This window comes from Kogia breviceps, chromosome 8, assembly GCF_026419965.1.
Source record: "Kogia breviceps isolate mKogBre1 chromosome 8, mKogBre1 haplotype 1, whole genome shotgun sequence".
Classification (NCBI taxonomy): domain Eukaryota; kingdom Metazoa; phylum Chordata; class Mammalia; order Artiodactyla; family Physeteridae; genus Kogia; species Kogia breviceps.
Window position 1 is genome coordinate 41,800,728 of NC_081317.1, and position 20,271 is coordinate 41,820,998.

Consider the following 20,271-nt stretch of genomic DNA (forward strand, 5'->3'; position numbering starts at 1 on the left):
CTTCGGGCAGAAGGATTCTGGACCCGCCTCAAAGGTGAGGTTCTCTCACTTAGAACATCGCGAGATCTTCACTTAAGCGGAGTAATTGGTTGAAAGACCGAAAGACGGAAATTGAGAGTTACGCCCACCGTTTCATTAGTTCCCTGATTGGTCTTCTAGAAGAGAAGGCGGCCCAAGTCCACGAGTTCCCTGGATGCCCATTGGTGAACGGTGCTGGACTGCCAGCGCGCTGGCGTCGGCGCGGGCGTTCGAACTGGCGCTTGGCGGTGTTACCATGGGGATGAGGCCTGGCGGCAGGCTCAAGCTACTGAGCTGACAGCACGCCTCCGTCGCCCGCCTTGGGGCTCTTTTCTGTCAGCGTTTTCTCCTGTCTTCAGAAAGGGTTAATCGAGGAGGAATTTGGAAGCCTCCGAGGTGAGAAATGGCGGGGGAGAACCGGGACGGGTTGGGCTGCTCGGGAGCCTTGCGGCCTGCCCCGCGGGAGAGGGTGCGCAGGGCGCCCGCCACGCGCGTGAGGAGGCGGGCAGTTGGGAGGGAACCGGGAGTTGACCTCTCCCGATGGTCCGAACGTTCACCCACTCGCCTACCCTCTCCCTCACTTCTCCCGTGAAACCTTTTGAGTCTCGAAGTCCTCTTTACCCCTTTGAACCTATAGCCCTGACTGGAACCTCTCTTAGAGAGCTTCTGTTCCTCCTTGGGTACTTCCGTGAACCCCATTCTCTTCCCTTCTCCCATATAATTCTGAGGTCTTTGAGGCAAGGCAAGCATCTTTCACAATGTTTTACACATAGTAGATTTTTCAGGAAATATTTGTTGAGTTGAATTTAATTCACCACAAATAAATTGGATTCCCCTCTATGCCCTGCCCCTTTTTCCCTCCCATACAGAGATTATTTTTTATCTTTATGGGGGAAGGGGGAGGGCATCCTGATCTCATATGCAAAAGGACCTGAAAGTTTACTTGGGCTTTCCACCCTTCGTGAAAGGGAAAACTTTTGGATTGCTTACTACAACTCTTCCCGCATTGTGGCTTTTAGTCTTGGTCTCCCAGTGTTTTTATTAGACTCCCGGTTAGTCTTTGCTTAAAACAAACCATTCTGTTGTTGCTGTATGCCAAAAGACTTGATCTCAGTTTCTTAGTGACCCACAGCTGTTGTCACATTTTAAGTGTTTTCTCTTTCGTATTTCTGTTCTGCTTGTAGGCTCTCTACTTCGGTAGCCTATCCATTTATCAGGTGTCCGTGATAGAACTGCATTACCAAGACTGTTGTTTCGTTGTTAACTCCTAAGGCTATATATTCCCAATATGCTTTGTTGATTTTTATATCAAAAATCATAGCTCAATAATGACTTTAATAAAAGGATTGAAAAAAGTCAGGTATAGCAGCTCTGTTCTTATTACCTTCTTATAAAAGTTTGAACATAACCTTATAGCTAAACTGTAGACCTGTGGCATGTAATGGAACCCGGACTGGGGATTCAGGGTTTGGCCTCGGCTCTGTCTCTCTCACTGTGGCTGGCTTTGCAGGTCATTTAGCCCTTTTAGATTTCACTTTTTCCATGTGGAAAATCAAATGTTTGAATTCGATTAGAAGTCATGTGGCTCTATTATCAATTTAGCCAAGCCGTTGATGCCAGGTAGACATCATGCACTCAGCCTTCCAAAGACCATATAGCTGGAAGTAATAGCTACCATTATTGAGCATCTACCCTGTGCAAAGCACTATATCATATCAAGGGCTTTACATAAATATACATTTTTATTAGCATAGTACATTAATCTACTGCCCACATAAAATTTCATTAAAAACTGTTGGTTTATGTTGTTAATGAAAATCTTTAGCTATTCATAGTATGTCCTTGGGGCAAACTAGGGGATGATTCTCTCACCTTCCAGTTTAGGAGGAACAGCAGTTTCTTTCTCTGGGCTGCAGTTTTGTTTGTAAAGTGAGGGGTTGATTGAACCACTCTTCTCAGATCCCTTCAGTTTAATTGATGAATTAATCCAGTTTGCTGTGCTGGCTCAGCACACCTGTTCATAATTTGTTCGGAGTAGGTCCTCAACAAATTTTGTTAAATGAGTAGTAGAGTTCTACTTCTTGTACTTTGAGTGTTGTGGTCATTGTATACTTTCCAAGATATTGTCTCAAGGATTTTGATGTTCATATCCTATTAAACAAGAAGACTTTTCCATAGGCATAAACTAATAGGTACCATTCGTACTGGAAAAATTCAGTTTTCCACAAGTATGTCTTTTTCCTGTGTAGGGAAAAACCAAATATGTGGGGTCCCCACAATTCTCTATGACAGCAGCTGGGTGTCCTACCATTTAACTCAATTTAACAGTTTACCTGGAGATAGTGTCAGATCCCAGAGGTTAAGGGCTTAGTCCCACAAGACTGCTCCCATACCACTTCAGATGCCAATCACAAGTAGTAGGTACCCAGATACCCACAACTTCTCTCAGATTTGGCTACAAATTTGAGGTTCCCACGTCCCCCTCCTCAGGTTTGATTAATTTGCTATAGCAGCTCCCAGAACTCAGAGAAACACGTTTATCACCATCAGAAGTTATCTTGCTTATTTGATTATTGATTATCTCCTTCCATTAGAATAATAGCACCTTGAGGGCAGTAACTTTTTCTGCTTTGTTCCTCAATGTCTAGAAAGGGCCCAACTCATAAAAGTCCCTCAAGCTATTTCTTGAATGACTGGGTGAAAAGTTTTTGTTGTAACTGTGACCATAGCTGTGTCCATAGCAATTCATTTGAGAGATAGAAATTTCTTTCATTTTCTTGCTCAGGAGCAGTGAGTCAGGGCACCACCAACTCTGCTTTAGTTTTCTTGAGTAATCAAACTACGCTGATACAAAAGTTTCTATCACCTATGACTGCAAAAGGTATCAAATGCTTTTGTATAGTTCTAAAAATAGTGTAGGGATATTTATTCGTTAAATAATTACTGAATGTTTATTATTCCCAGACATTGTTTTAGATTCCAGGGATAAAAAGATCAATAAGACACATTCCTTGACCACAAGATCATATTCTAACGGAGAAAATAGACATACTCATAGATAATTATTACAGAATATAACTGCAATGAGAGATATGCAAAAGGTATGATATGAACATAGAAGGGAAATCCAACCACATCTGGGGAGACCAGAAAAGAACTCATTTGTGTTTTAATCAATGGGTAAGAGGTAGACAGGTAAAGTGAGGTTTGATGAGAGTTGAAGGAGACCATTTAAGAGCACAATGTGAATAAATGCACAGAGATAACAGTAGGACATGCTAAGGAGCTTGGACTTTGTCCTTTAGATAGGTGACAGGATGCCACTGAAAGGTTTTAAATAAGGGAGCAGCATGGTCATAACTGTGCTTTCAAAACAATGATCTGGTTCTGTAGTGTGGAGGATGGTTTGGAGGGGGCAAAACTGGAGGCAGGGAGAGTGGTTAAGAGACATGTAATGATCTAGGTGAACCGCCATCTGAGGCTGAACCACCAGGGGTGTGGTAGTAGGAATGAGGATAGCAAAGAGGAAATCTGACAGATATTTAGGAGATTAAATTGACTGGATCTGTTGATCAGATTTGGGATTAAAGGAGAAGGAGGAGTCTAAGGATGCTTCCCAGTTTAGCTCTGAGTGACTTGATAGATGGTATTTTGTCACTTACCCTACCCCAACCCTCACTTCCCCTACCCCAACCCTCACTTCCCCAAGGAACAAAGAGATGGAGGAACAGATTTTGTGGGGAGTTAATGAGTTTGGTTATTGACAAGTAGTTCAGATGCTCAATCATAGGGACATTTTGATAGTGATACCTGCATGTTTTTGCTGCAAGACATCCATAAGATTGTTAGTTTTATTGTGAGATGAACTAAGGTTACACTGGAATTCTGAAAGTACTCAGTTAATAACATTTCACAATATCCAGGCCAAAAAGACTAGTTGAGATTTCACAAGCAATGAGGAGCAGTACTGTGTCTATTATAGTCTTTTAAGTTACCTGCTCATGCTGAGATTTGATTGGTTAAAACTAGTGGTATAGAATTATGTAGCCAACAAATAGATATCTAATCACGTTCAAAAACAAATTCACATAGTTGTTTATAATAAATTATCTATGCCTTTGTTTTTTCATTTGTATAAAGTGAGGTGATGACAATGTCCATCTCTCACAAAGTCTTGGAAGATTAATCAGGTAGCATAATTAATTATGTATTAATAATTTAGATCCCAGTGAATGGAATTGTTGTTTTAATCGTTCTTTGCTTTCTCAACATCACTCCTTTAGAAATAATTTCTGGTGCCATTGTGGCAGCGGTTCCCAAGAGGATGTAACCCTGAGTAAAAGCATCTCTGTCATCTTAATAATTTATAAAAACTGATTGTAATCGTTATTTTTCCAATTAAACATGTGAGATATATTTTGTTGAAAGTATTTTATAACTGCAAAATGGCAAAAAAATCTGAAAATGACAACTTCTGCAATTGGATTAGACCAAGATTTTAAAAATAAAACACTGAGTTTAAACCCAATATTGGTTACCACCTGTTCCTGGGAATTCTTTCAAAATTAAACCTCTGTATTTAGAGAGGTAATACTTGAACTGTTTTAAGATAACTGGGTTCAACAATTTTGTTATGCTTATTTTTAGGTGATTGCTCCCATGTTTTGCACCAGACTTAGAAAATTTTAAATGTCCTAGTGGGGCTCTTGAAAGGAATTGCAGTAATTGCAAAGCATTAGCTACTTAACCATAAACAAAGTTGAAGCTTGTTTTTTTTTTTTCAGTTACAAAAGGAAACAATCTTTCAAAAACTACTTTTGGGTATAACTCACATGATTAGTATCCCCAAATTCACATCCAGCCTTAAGAATTACATTAGGTATCATATATTCTCATTCTTTGCAGCTGTTGTTTTAAGCAGCTGTCTAGTATTCCTTGTCTTCTTTTAAGACCAGTGGTCTATAGATAGAATAATCCCTAGAGTTTGAAATAACTTAATTCCCTTGTTGGAGGAAAAGTGTATACTGTATCATCCACCTTTTAATTTCGCGCTGATAATATTGCATTTCTTGTGTTCTTAATTAGGGATCTAATGCCTAATGTGGGGTACACAAACATCTTAACGCAAATTCATTGACAATGTTAGGTTTGTATTGTATCTGTTACTAATGGTGCAGTGGGTTTGGTGACTTTTTAAAAAAGTGATCATTATTAGTGGTTGCCTAGGGCTGGATGGGTTGGGGGTTTAGTATGTAAATGTATTAAAAGCCATTGAATTCACTTTAAATGGGTGAATTCTATGGTATGTGAACTATACCTCAATAAAGTTGTTATATATATATATTTTTTAACTAATTTATTTATTTATTTTTGCTGTGTTGGGTCTTCGTTTCTGTGTGAGGGCTTTCTCTAGTTGCGGCAAGCAGGGGCCACTCTTCATCGCGGTGCGCGGGCCTCTCACTATCGCGGCCTCTCTTGTTTCGGAGCACAAGCTCCAGACGCGCAGGCTCGGTAGTTGTGGCTCACGGGCTTAATTGCTCCGTGGCATGTGGGATCTTCCCAGACCAGGGCTCGAACCCGTGTCCCCTGCATTGGCAGGCAGATTCTCAACCACTGCGCCACCAGGAAGCCCTATTTTTTTGAGTGGTCATTGTCACCATTTAGGGGAACTCAGCTGAAGAAATATTTCTTGGCAATCAGAAGCTATTTTAGTCCTTGTATTTCATACTACCTCTGTATTAATGAGAGCGTATAATATATTCTAATGCCTGCTGACCTTCCTGTGTAGTCCCTTACTTTCAGGAACAGTATATTCATTTAAAACATGTATAATTGAGCAAGTAGAAAGTGGAAAATAGTAAGGTGTTCGAAAAGGCCACTGAGGTTTAGCGTGTCAATGCTGTGTAACCTTAGGCAAGTCACTTAATCATTCAGAGCCTCAGTTACCACATAAAATGAAGGTGTTGGATCAGATCCTAGTTCTCAAACTCTGATGCCCACAGGGCTAACCAATTCAAGTAAATAAATAAAGTTGGTGGGTATAAAGGAACCAGAGGCAGGGGACCATGGAGTATGGATAGTAAATGCTCTTCTAAAGAGAGCAGCCATAACTCAATTTTGATCCATTGTTGCTTTATCTTATTGTAGGCCCAATGTAACTGTATCTTTAATTTTCAAGAAAAGCAGAAACTGGATATTTTTAATTGTTCCTGCTTTTTAAATATTGCAACTAATTTTAAAAAAATTTAAACACTGTGCAAGCCAAACTACAAGGTATGAAGGAATCCTTCATGGGCCTAATATAGACTAGATCAGCTATAGACTAGACGATCTCTATTGACCCAGCTAGCTGTAGGATTCTTTTTTTGTTGTTGTTCCCTTTACCTTACCTAAATATCATGTGGTACATTCCAAAGGGTATGTGTGAAACATATATGTAAGTTATAAAGCACAATACAAAATGAATAAATACCCAAGACCTAGCAGATAATATCCCTGTATTCTCTTCCTGTTCACCATTTTCTTGCTCTTCTGTCAGAGATAACCATTATCCTTCATTTTGTATTTAGATGCCTAAATAATACACTGGATTTGCTTGCTTTTGAAGCTTATGCAAAAGAACGTAGTTTTCTGGGATTTGTTTTTTTCCTCATGATGTTTCTGAGATTGATAAATTGTTTCGTGTAGTTTGTCCTTTTATCACTATTGTATAATGTTCCATTGTATGAATATACCCAAATTTATTTTTCTGTTCTTCAGCCAATGGACATTCAGGTTATTTTGTTTTTGGCTCTTGTGAACAGTGCTGCTGTGAACTTTTTTGTATGTGCCTCCTGAAGCACACATGCAGAAGTTTTTCTGAGGTATATACCTAGGAGTTGAGTTGCTTGGTTGTATGCTGTATGAACACTCAACTTGGTTTTTTTTTGTTTGTTTGTTTTTGTGGTACGCGGGCCTTTTACTGTTGTGGCCTCTCCCGTTGCGGAGCACAGGCTCCGGACGCGCAGGCCCAGCGGCCATGGCTCACGGGCCCAGCCGCTCCGTGGCATGAGGGATCTTCCCGGACCGGGGCGCGAACCTGTGTGCCCTGCATCGGCAGGCGGACTCTCAACCACTGCGCCACCAGGGAAGCCCGAAGATTTTTTTTTTTTTTTTTTTTTTGCGGTACGCGGGCCTCTCACTGTTGTGGCCTCTCCAGTTGCGGAGCACAGGCTCTGGACGCGCAGGCCCAGTGGCCATGGCTCACGGCTCACGGGCCCAGCTGCTCTGCGGCATGTGGGATCTTCCCGGACCTGGGCACGAGCCCGTGTACCCTGCATCCGCAGGCAGATTCTCAACCACTGCGCCACCAGGGAAGCCCTCAACTTGGTAAGATAATGCCAAACTTTTTCAGTGTTTCTGATTTAGCCCCATGATCCTTTACTCTCAGAGCTCTCCATAACTCTCTGCCTTCTCTAATTTATCGTATTTTCTCCTTCCACACCTTTTTCCCCTTAGTGAAGATAACCTGCCTCACTGTCCCTTATTTTCTTTCTAGACAACCGTATGTTCTCTGCCATTTTATTAAGAACTTTTCCTCTAACATAATAGAATCAGTTACATTATAATAACTTGTTAAAAGTACCTTTTAAATGCTTTTCTATGCAGAAATATTTATTTATTTTAAAATTTAATGGTCATTTAAAGAACTTTGTAAGTTTTATTTGTCAGGTTTGATCTAAGATTAATTACATTTAAGTTCTGCTTACTGTTTTTTTTTAATCACCTCACAAATGATCAGGTTATTTCTGGCATTTGTGAACTTTTAGTTGTTTCCAGGGTTGCTAAGCATAAATAATTTGAAATTTTATTGCCGAACAGAGAGGTTTTTTAAAAAAATTTTTTAAATTAATTTATTTATTCATTTATTTAATTTTTGGCCGCATTGGGTCTTCGCTGCTGCCCGCGGGCTTCCTCTAGTTGCAGTGAGCGGGGGCTACTCTGTTAAGGGGCGCAGGCTTCTCATTGTGGTGGCTTCTCTTGTTGCAGACCACAGGCTCTAGGCGCGCGGGCTTCCGTAGTTGTGGCTCATGGGCTCTAGAGCGCAGGCTCAGTAGTTGTGGCACACGGGCTTAGTTGCTCCGCGGCATGTGGGATCTTCCCGGACCAGGGCTTGAACCCGTGTTCCCTGCATTGGCAGGCGGATTCTTAACCACTGCGCCACCAGGGAAGCCCCGGAGAGGATTTTTTTAAAACTTGGGAACATGAATTATTTCTGAAATAACTTTGAATATTTTTCTTTTAAAAAGGCTGTGACACACAGATGTTTTCAACTTTTGTTTTTCTACTATAAATGTCACCCAAAGCCACATTTTACTTTCCTCTTCATTGTATTCTTTGTAACAAAAATAAATACACCTTTAAAGAGGAATTATTTAATTAACCATTATAAAAATAACAAAGATTATTTGATCCTATGAAATCCATGTACAAACAAGTCAGACTTTTTTGCTTTTTTTAAACAGTCTGGTTTATTTTATTTAAAATAAGTAAGGGTAGAGTTCCTAAGATTCTTAATAGAATGAAATTGGCTTTGGTTTATGCATTATTAGACTTATACTGAATTTCTTCTTGAAAACTATTGCCGTCACACCCACCTAGAACATGTTTGGTATGCCCTTCTAATTTATTCAACTGAAGCTCTTGAAATTTTCATTCTGTACTAGAAGAGTGTAAAAAATAACTCAGCCTGTGCATTCTTAATAGCTCTTGACCACAGCTCAAATTTCCCCAGAAAACTTCAATACATTTTCTCAATTTCTTCCATGGTTAATTTTGTTTTTGATAATTATAGAAGTGAATGTTTTAGGAAAAGCGCTTTTCTCTGTTAGGTGCTAGTGTAACATCTAAAATTTAATGGTACAATGTTTCTTTTTGGAGTGATAAAAGTGTTCTAAAATTGGATTGTGGTGATGGTTGCCAACCTTGTGAATATATTAAAAACTATTGAATTGTACACTTTAAATGGATGAGTTTTATGGTATGTGAATTATATCTCAGTAAAGTTATTAAAGTTTAATGATGTCCTCAAGGGATTTATTGACCCTTTTTTCCTTTTGCTCTTTGATAATTGAAGTTTTGGGAATGTCACATAAATTTGAGAAACTAAAAATAGCTTGGATGCTTTAGAACTTGGGCCATTTTCCCCCAGTTTTTCTTATTGGCAAGGAATATATAGACCTTAGATTTAAGTTTTCTACTTTTATAGTGATCAAAAACCTTTATTAGAGATATTGAATAATCTTGACAATTATACAAGTTGACAGTAGATTATGCTATTTTCTTCAAATTTGTTTCACTACTTGTTTTTCTCAGTTAAATTAGACTGATTTAAGAAATTTTTTCCTTTATTAGCAGATGTCATTTAGGTCAGTGAAAAAAGAGCTATGGTAAATAATATGATCATTTTAACTTTTTACCAAAGGCCTAAGAAAGGGAAAAATCACAAAATTTTCAGTCACTAAATGTTAAATAGATTTAAACTAACAATGACACTGTATGATTTTATTTTACGACAAATTGTAGAAAATACAACTCATCTATAGTGACAGAAAGCAAGTCAAAGATTACCTGGGACCAAGGGTGGAGGAGAGGATTGATTGCCAATGGGCCTTAGGAACTTTTCTGATGGGACTGTCTTGATTGTATTTTGATTAATATGGTGGTTACATGGGTATATATTTGTCAAAACTTATGGAACTGTACACTTAAAAGGGGTCTAGTTTGTTATACACAAATTATACCTCAGTAAAGTTGATTAAAAGAAAATCAATTAAAATGACCACACATACACATGACTTATATTTGTATCAAGTGTTGGTCTTTTGTTATGTAGCATCATCTGATGTTTCCACATAATATATAGTAACCAGGCACTTATGTCAACTATTTATGCCAATGAAGGAGAGAAAAGTATTTGTACAATTGTCATCGATGAAACAGTATTACATTAGTAGAAGCCTACACATAGCATTACTATTAATTAATTAGTATATTTTGCAAATATAGTACATCTACTTCAGTATGTCTAATTTCTTACCTTTAGATTCTGTTATGTATTCAGCTTTTCATCAATCGAATAATAGAATCCATCTTTTAATAGTGTTAAAAGTTTTTAATATGTTTTATCTATTTGTTTCTAATAAGTCAACACTTCCTACATGCCAGGCACAGTGATCCAGTGCTGAGTAAGAGAGCATAGGTCCATCCTTATGGAGTACTTTACAGTTTTCAAAATTATTATTATTATTATTATTATTTTTTTTCCCAGTACGCGGGCCTCTCACTGTTGTGGCCTCTCCCGTTTCGGAGCACAGACTCCGGACGTGCAGGCTCAGTGGCCATGGCTCAAGGGCCCAGCCGTTCCAAGGCATGTGGGGTCTTCCCAGACCGGGGCACGAACCCGTGTCCCCTGCATCGGCAGGCGGACTCTCAACCACTGCACCACCAGGGAAGCCCCTCAAATTAGTTTTACATAAATAATTTTATCACATCCTTTGAGAGAGGGAAATAAAACTCAGAGAAACTAATTGACTTTGTCCAAGGTTACACAGCTAAATGACTGACAGTTATCTGATTCCAAATTCAGGTTCAGGCAGTTTAGGTGGGTAGAGTTACATAGTTTAGGTAGATGAATGGAAAATTTGAGGGGACATGTTAAATAGTTGGATCTTATCCACTTCCTGGAATGTGAATAAACTTCCTTAATTGTGTATAAAGTTGCATGTATTCCCCTTCCAGTTTATCTTCTCTGCCACCAGGATAAGAAAGTTTGAATTTCTGCCAACTGGATTTCTTCCAAGACTCTATTTCTGATTGTTACCCCAACAGCTGAGACCTAGCAGTCTCTGAGTTTGTCACAAAGGCGCACTCTGCATACTAGTGGCATTGAATGTGAGTGGGCCCTACATGTAAAACCCTGCCCATCTGGCCTCCATTGGATTTTGCTGGTTTGCAGGGCATTTTCCAGGTGGTGGCAGCTGTGAAAGATTCCATGCTGCAGCACAGATCTGCAGGAGACAGCCACTCTGTTGAGCAGGGTAGATAGAGGGCCTGTTAGGGGGGCTGGCAAGGAGCTGTCTTTGCAGCTACTTTTGAAGGAGGCAGCATGGAATAGTGCAAAGAACATGAGACTAGCCATGAGAAGACCTAAGTTTGAATCTTAGAACTGTCACTTGAGAGCTGTGTTACCTTGGGCAGGCAACTCACTGATTCGTTCCAGTCTTTCTCCTCCTAAGTAAAATGAGGGCGTGATATGTGCATTATGGATGAATCTCATAATCATTATGCTAAGTAAAAGAACCCAGATACAAAAAGGAATATATTGTATAATTCCATTTATATAAACTTTTAGAAAAACAAACATATAATGGCACATCATACAGATCAGCGGTTGCCTAGGGCCAGGGGCAGGGAGAAGGATGGAATGCAAAGAGGCGTGAGGAATCTTTTAAGGATGATGGAAATATTCTGTATTTTAATTGTGGTGGTGATTTCACAGGTGTATTCAACTGTCAAAACGCATGGATTTGTACCCTTGTTGTGTACACACACCCAAAAGGGGATCTTGAAGCTATTTCAGGGCTTAATAAGAAAGAATTGAGGGAATTCCCTGGCGGTGCAGTGGTTAGGACTTAGCGCTTCCACTGCAGGGGACATGGGTTCGATCCCTGGTCAGGGAACTAAGATCCTGCATGCTATGTGGCGCGGCCAAAAAAAGAAAGAAAGAAAAAATTGAAATAGATTTGGATTATTTACCATTTGTACAGGAGGGGAGAGAAGCAGCATGGATTGGTATTTGTGTTGTATATTTGTAGGCTGCATATTTACCCTTTCTGCTCTAGGTTACCCAGTAAAGTTATAGCTAATATAATAGGAATTCTCCAACACTAAACAAAATCAACAATCATCCATCTTGACCTCTAACTCTTCCTTTACCCCTTTGTCATTTTTATCTGAATTTTTATGAACTAGTAATAGGGGACATTTGAAATCAGACAGATTTCTTAAAATATTTGAAATACTTAATTTACTAAAAATTTTTATCTATATTCCATTGTCCGGTCATTCCACTTCTTAGTGGTTATTATTTCCTATCACCTTTATGTTGAGGAACTCTATTGACATCCTTATAGTCACAGTGCAACAAAGATGTCAATGGTAAATGCTTAACTCCAGTATGTAAGGAGGGCTGCAAGAAATAAAACGGAAATGACTTGCCCTCTCCAGCCCCCCAAATTCTCATCCTGTATTCTATTAATGATTGTAAATGCCTCAATGTCCTTCTTAATAAAGCCTCCCAGAAGCCACAGCTAATTGTTTGGGGTTGACACTGAAGTCAGAACTTGATCTAGAAAGACTATTAAGTAACTCAAATATGAAGTGAGTAGTGACTTTCCTGGATTTGCTACTTGTGGCTGTATAGTGTTATTCCTGATCTCCAAAGGGAAGAGAAGGGCTGGTGTGGTTGTGCTTATTCTATCCCCTCTTTCCCTAATGCCCAGGCCCTCTCTGCTTAAGACTTGCCAGGAATATGTAACCTTTAGTTGGATGTGGGACAAAGGGCAGCTACTTCTAAAACAGAGATATGTGTTTCTTGGAAGAAAGCTGATTTTAGGTTTTGGCCAGGAAATATACAAGATGAAGCTCTCAAAGACTAAGGTAATTGATAGAAACACATGAAATATATAAAACCCATGAGTTAATAATGAATTTGAGCCTGCCTCGCCCCGTCAAAAAAAAGCAAAAGCAAAACCCCCAAAGAACTCATTGGACACCATCCAAAATAACTAGGGCACTACTACTACTTAACTCTGAAAATTAGAAATTAAAAGAAAGAATATTTTTATGCCCGCCTTCATGTGCAGACTCTACTTTGGATAATCAAATAGCCCTAGTTGTTGACAGAAAGTTTTTCTTTATAGGAAAATTCCACAAAGAATGATAGATTCAGAAAATCACCATTTTGCAACCCCAGTGAAATAATTGAGGCAGGTAGCGATCAACCGAGGATGAAACCATTGGATTGATTGGTTGATGAGAGAACTTTACAATGAAGGAAATCAGTCTGCAATTTGCAGACATTTGTATGTATTCTGGTGTGATGTATTATGAAGCACATGATAACACCTATGAAGTATTTTTGCCCCAGATGTGGAACTTGATTCTAATATAGGGTTGCCAGATTAAGCCAACACAAAACAGGACACTTAACCACTGCGCCACCAGGGAAGCCCCAACAGGGTTTTTTAAATAGAATTCTGGTATAACCAGACTAAATAAAATAGTTTATGTAGGGCTTCCCTGGTGGCGCAGTGGTTGAGAATCTGCCTGCCGATGCAGGGGACACGGGTTCGTGCCCCGGTCTGGGAAGATCCCACATGCCGCGGAGCGGCTGGGCCCGTGAGCCATGGCCGCTGAGGCTGCGCGTCTGGAGCCTGTGTCCCACAATGGGAGAGGCCACAACAGTGAGAGGCCCGCATACCGCAAAAAAAAAAAAAAAAAAAGAATTCTCACTATAGTATAAGGCAGAGCCACCTTATCGTCTCTGGAACAACGCTGGCAATAAATTAAAAAATAAAAAATATGAGTCGGTAATAAATACCCTGTAAGTTTTACAATTAAAACACTAGCTGGAAGAGAGAAATCACATCTCCCTGGGGTAATTCATCTATTCAACAAACATTATAATAGTGTGGATTGTTTTTTGGTTTTTTTGTGTGTGTGTGTGTGGATTGTTTTTAATGGCTATAGCAAACAGGTATGAAAATGCTTAAATTAAATAGAAAACTAGATTTCAGTATAGTTATGAGTACAGTGTTAAATACAGTGTAAAAATAGTGCACTTAAAAAAGCTAGGAGGTGGGGGGAGAGGTGGACGAAATAGGTGAAAGGGACTGAGAGATACAGACCTCTGGTTATATAATAAAGTAGTCATGGGGATATAGTATACAGCGTAAGGAATATGGTCAATAATATTGCAATAACTTTGGGGATAGATGGTTACTGGACTTACAGTAATCTTTTCATAACTTATGCAAATGTCAAATCATTAGGTCATACACTTGAAACTAATATAATATTGTACATCAACCATATATTTTTTAAAAAGGCCAGAGGGAAAAACACCAAAATAGTAACAAGTAGTTGTATCAGATCAATTTGGAGAGATTGGGAAGAAGGGAAGTAGATAAAATTTTAAATATATTTTAAAAAATCAGTAATATAGTTACATAGTTTCACAATTTACAAAACAGCTCTTCTAGGTCCTGCTCTGGGTGATGGGGACAGCAGTGAAATAGAAATAACAATAGGAAAGGTAATAAAAACTACCACATTTATTGGCATACAGTAGTCTCCTTCCCATGCTTACCGTCCACCAACTAGTCCCCCCACACCAGTATTATTACTTTCTTGTTCATCCTGTCAAAGATATTTTATGCCTGATAAGCGAATATATAGATCTATTATAGATCAGTTATCTCTTTCTCTTTAACAAATGATACCTTTACTATACAAACTGTTCTGTACCTTGTTTTAGTCGCTTAATATATTGTAGAGCTTTCTTTCTCTTCAGTAATATTTTGAGAGTTTATTCTTTGTAGTTGCTACATAGTATTACATTTAATGGAGTACCATAATTTATTTAACCAGTCTCTATTCCATTTCTTTGCTATTATATAAAGTGCAGCAATGAATAATTTTGTACCTATGTCATTTTGTACTTGTACGTAGTATCTATAGGATATGTTCCTAGAAGTGGAATTGCTGGGTTAGTGTAGTTGCATTTGTAATTTTGATAGATATATCAATGCAGTACAATCATAATCACCTGGGGAAACCTTTTCAGTGTTCTTATGTCTGCTCCCCCTCAAGATCTGGGAGGGGTTTTTTGTTTTGTTTTCTTATGGATCTGGGATGGGCTCAGGTATCTATATTTTTTAAAGTTCCTGGAGTGATTCCGATGATTATCCCAGAAGGAGAGAGGGGCTGGACCTTTGTGAAATGAAATGTGGTACAAAGAAGCGTATCTAATTAAAAAAAATTTTATTGGAGTATAGTTGATTTACAATGTTGTGTTAGTTTCTACTGTACAGCGAAGTGAATCAGTTATACATACACATATATCCACTTTTTTTTAGATTCTTTTCCCATATAGGTCATTACAGAGTATTGACTAGAGTTCGCTGTGCTATACAGTAGGTCCTTATTAGTTATCTATTTTATATATAGGAAGCATATCCAATTTTGAAACAAAAGAACATAGGCTAACTATAGGGCTCAGAAAGGTACTATGCTGCCAATTTATGTAGAAGCATGCTGTTGGCTGCTTTAATCTGCATGTCCAGATTACTGATAACTCCGGTATCTTCCCCTCCCATGATGTTATGGGATATCCAAGCATCACAATATAAATATGTTGGTCTTGAAGGTACTGATTAAGGGATGCAATAGAAGCCATGATTATCAGAGTTGGATTGGGAAATGTTGGGTATGTCGCTGAGGGAATAAGTATGTGAAATACAGGATCTTGTACAGCCTGTGGAAATTGAGAAGTCTGCATAGCACTTAACCTCTTCCCCTTGGTTAGGCTGAGCCAAGTAGGGAATATAACTTTTTAGAAATAACTTAAAACACACCAAAACATTGAAGGCTTATTCTTTTCTAGGTTCTGGGTGAGTAGTAGTAATACAGTAATAGTAATACAGAAATAACAATCTCAGTAGTGATAGGTACCAACACTTATGTACTACATACATACTGGGCATTATTGCTGATTAATATTTGCATTATTACAAGTATTTTCTCATTGAACCCTAACCCTAGAAACTGTGGGGACTATTGTATTTCCATTTTACAGTTGAGAAAAATGAGTTTCAGAGATGTTAAATAAGTAACTTGCTGAAGGTCACACATTTATCTATTTTATAGGATGTTTAGAGGTTAACAAAGTGCTTAGAACAGTGCTTGGTACATAATATATGCTCAGTACATACCAGCTGCTATTATTGTTATTACTGAAGCACAGTGTAAATACCAGTTGTCCCTTGCTAGGGCATGCCTCACAGAAGAAAAATGTAAATAGGGTTTTTCCAAGGAAAGACGGATATTCCAGGTAGAAGACACTGTAGTAAAGGGATTGATTGGTGGCCTGGTTTAACTACTGCGTAAGGTGTTTGGTGGTAAAATGGTAGAAGAGGCTGAGATAAGAAAGAAGTCTTTACGGGGGTGAAGGGAAGCTATTGAGCTCTCTTGAAAGAATGGACATGGCTCATTTTAAGTAGGCAGACAGAGTTGGGAACATTTCAGGCAAAGATACAGCATTTAAAAAGGCAGAGAAGCTGTCAGTGTTGCAGTTACCTACTGCTGTGTAGTAAACTACCCCAAAACTTAGTGGCTTGAAACAATTACTGTTTTATTTGTTCACAGTTCTGGTCTCACCTGGGACCGTCATATGGCTGCAGTCATCTGGTGGCGCCACTGGGGCTAAATAGTCTCAGATGGCTTCTCTAATATGTCTGGCTTTGAATATGCCTGTTGGCTGGGTTTCTTCACATGACAGCAGAAGAGTCCCTAGAGAACAGTAGAAGCTGCAAGAGCTCTTGAGGACTAGGCATGGAAGTCACATAGTGTCATTTCCACCACATTCTGTTGGCCAAAACATGTCACAAAGCCAGCCTAGATGCAACAGGAGAAATAAATTCCATCTCTTGATGGAAGGACCTGCAAAGAATTTGTGACTTTTTTTTTTTAATCTACTACAAATGGAAAAGGGCAGGATGAGTTTACAATGTGTTACTTATTAGCCCCTTTGGCCTTTTCTTTAGCCTAAGTAGCATTTCCTCCAATGTTTATTACACAGGGTCCTTTTAAAAAAAAAAAAAAATTATTTATTTATTTGGTTGCATGGGGTCTTAGTTCGGCAGGCGGGCTCCTTAGTTGTGGCTTGCGGGCTCCTTAGTTGCAGCACATGGATTCCTTAGTTGTGGTATGTGAACTCTTCATTGTGGCAGGCATGTGGAATCTAGTTCCCTGACCAGGGATTGAACCCGGGCCCCCTGCATTGGGAGTGTAGAGTCTTACCCACTGTGCCACCAGGGAAGTCCTAACACAAGGTCCTTTAATCATCACTTTTACCTGGCCCTGACCTCTTTCTCTGTTTCTCTTAGAGTGAAGATAAAATATAAATTAAAATGAAAAACAAAAAAGCTTTACCAAGAACTAACTAATAGAATTTTGAAAACTCTGAATTATTATTATTTTTTAAAATATATAAATTTATTTATTTATTTAATTTTGACCACATTGGGTCTTCGTTGCTGTGCGCAGGCTTTCTTTAGTTGCGGCTAGTAGAGGCTACTCTTCGTTGCGGTGCACGGGCTTCTCATTGCGGTGGCTTCTCTTGTTGCAGAGCACGGGCTCTAGGCACGCAGGCTTCTGTGGTTGTGGCTGGTGGGCTCTAGAGCACAGGCTCAGTAGTTGTGGCACATGGGCTTAGTTGCTCCGTGGCGTGTGGGATCTTCCCGGATCAGGGCTCAAACCCGTTTCCCCTGCATTGGCAGGCAGATTCTCAACCACTGCGCCACCAGGGAAGCCCCCCAAAACTCTGAATTATTTTTAAAAAATTTTAAAGAGAAAATGTAGTTTACTTACTTTTGAATATTCTCTTTTACTTGAACTTGATTAACAATGATTAACTATTTGTTAACAGTGATTAACTCCTCAGGGAGTTCTCCAGGATTTTAATAATAGACCAGGATTATGTGTTATTACCACATCATTTGTTAGTATTTAATTAAATAGCTTGGTGTTAAATTTTTAAAGCATTTTAATGTATAACCTTTAAAATCTTGACCATAGTATTAATTTCCTAGGTAAATTCTTTTTTTTTAATTAATTAGTTTGGTTGCACTGGGTCTTAGTTGTGGCAGGTGGGCTCCTTAGTTGTGGCATGAGAAACTTAGTTGTGGCATGCATGTACCATCTAGTTCCCTGACCAGGGATCAAACCCAGGTCCCCTGCATTGGGAGCACAGTCTTAACCACCGTGCCACCAGGGAAGTCCCCCTAGGTGACTTCTTTTATTTATGTTCTGTATAGGTAGACATCTACAACCAGCTACCTTTTAGAATAATCTGAAATCCTGAATTAGTAGGTTCTAGATTAATGATGTTTTTACCTCTTTATTCAACTAACTTCTGCCAATACTCAGCAAACACAAATGTGATTTCCTCTGAGTTATATTCATTTATGATCCTCTGTGATCCACTATTTAATTCTGCTTTCCATTCTGAAAGAGCTCTTATCCTTTGTTCATTAATCATGGGAAACAGTTGTGCAACATGCCTTGACATTAACTTGAACATCTAAAATTAGTCCTGTAACAATCAGCAGTTGGGAACAAGGTTTTAGTAGTTTGTGGTATATGTTAAGTAGACATTGCAAGGTTGGAAGGAACTCCCTAGAAATAAGTAAGTGACTTGTGTTATGTGTGTGTGCATGTACCTTTGTGTATACACAATTGAAAGTCTCTTTTTATTAAGCAGATGGACAAATTACATCTGTTACTACAAATGTATTATAAGCATCCTTATGCACTATGCTATTTAATCATTTTAGAAGAAAAATATATTTATTGAAAACCTGGTATGCTAGAATGGATTTTTCTGAATGTTTCTTTTGTGGTTTTCATTTTTTAAAAGAATAATTGTATTATATGTACTATATTTCAAGTGAATGAATTTTTTTTTCTCTTCAGAGTTTATAGAAATCCATTCACAAAAATGACATCCTGGTTATATGAATGTCTTTGTGAAGCTGAACTTGCACAGTATTATCCTCATTTTACTGCCCTTGGCCTTCAGAAAATAGATGAATTAGCCAATGTTACAATGAAAGACTACTCCAAATTGGGAGTCCATGACATGAATGACCGCAAACGTCTCTTCCAACTTATCAAAATCATTAAGATTATGCAGGAAGAAGATAAAGCAGTCAGTAGCCCAGAGTATCCTCTACAGACAAGCAGTCTGTGCATCAAGCCTCAGAAATCTAGATCTGGCCCTCGAAGGCAACTGCATTTTGATTCTCCTGCTGACAACAAAGACAGAACTACCAGCAACAATCAGTTTGAATTGTGCGATTTATCACATTTATCTACAAGTGAACAGAAGTCTAGTTACCTAAAAGTACTGGAACATTTGATACCAGATGATTCCCAGTACTGTACAAAAACAAGAATTCTGAATGCCACAGCTGCTGATTCCTACCTACAAGAAGAAACTAACACTTCACTCTTTTCATCAAATCACTTTTCTCCAATACAGGGAGATTGTGATAGTCCCATTATGCAAAGAGTCTCTCATGTTTCAGGGTATAACTATGGAGTCCCTCATTCCTATATCAGGTAATAACTTATTTTTTTCTTTTTAAATTTTGGAGGGAGGGTAGCCTTAGGCAAGGGCAGGCTTCTCCATGACCAGAGGAGACCAGCTATTCCGTATTTACAGAAAATGATAGTGAACAGCTTCTGCGGTGATAATGGAAGTAACTTGATAGGGGAAATTAATGAAGAATTTGGACTTTCCAGCTGGGAGATGATATTGTTCATGTGCATCAAGCAGCTGCTACTTACCAGGGTCTGCTATTATTCCTATAGCAGACATATTTTTATTACTATAGTGTAACATGATACATCTAATGCATCCATGAAGGTAAAATATCAATAGTTAACTAGCCTCTGCAGTGAAAAAAAAAATTACACAATCCACAGGATTTTTTTTTAAGGCTATCAAATTCACTTCAGCCAGGAGGCATGAAGCTTAGTCAAAAACAACTGTTTAATTCGACTAGTTGAATTAAATAGGTCTTTGGAGCAATTGATTTACCTGCACATATTGAGATATGGTCCTGATTTTGAGTGCTTTCTACAATTTCAGCCCTGGAAGGACAGATGATTTTGGTCATTTCAAAGAGTAAGACACTTTTGATGGAGTTTAGAGTTTGGTTGTCAGAGTGACAGTGCTTTAAGTTAGAATTTGAAATAAGGTCCCTAAGAGGTGAAATATCAAGTAATCCCTAATACCAACCTTGGTATATGATAGAAAATACATTCTTTTAAAAATAATATGTATTGTTTGTTTTGTTATTTTAAAAGTTATAGATGGTGAGTTGTAGAGAAATAAAATACATTCTTAAGCCACTTTAAAAAAAAATA

General features: G+C 38.6%; 1 protein-coding gene across 3 annotated transcripts in view; it reads left to right on the plus strand.

Moving 5' to 3' along the window:
- Window positions 1-20,271, plus strand: part of KIF24 (kinesin family member 24) — a 70,979-nt gene that overhangs the window by 10,768 nt on the left and 39,940 nt on the right. For 2 of the 3 annotated variants that reach the window (XM_067041307.1, XM_067041309.1), the window contains exon 2: window positions 18,814-19,461. In XM_067041307.1, coding sequence (XP_066897408.1) covers window positions 18,839-19,461 — 623 coding nt within the window. In that variant the 5' untranslated portion in view covers window positions 18,814-18,838. Of the gene's footprint in view, window positions 1-247; window positions 415-18,813; window positions 19,462-20,271 lie in introns of those variants that run through there. The other variant, XM_059072763.2, reaches the window with a different exon arrangement.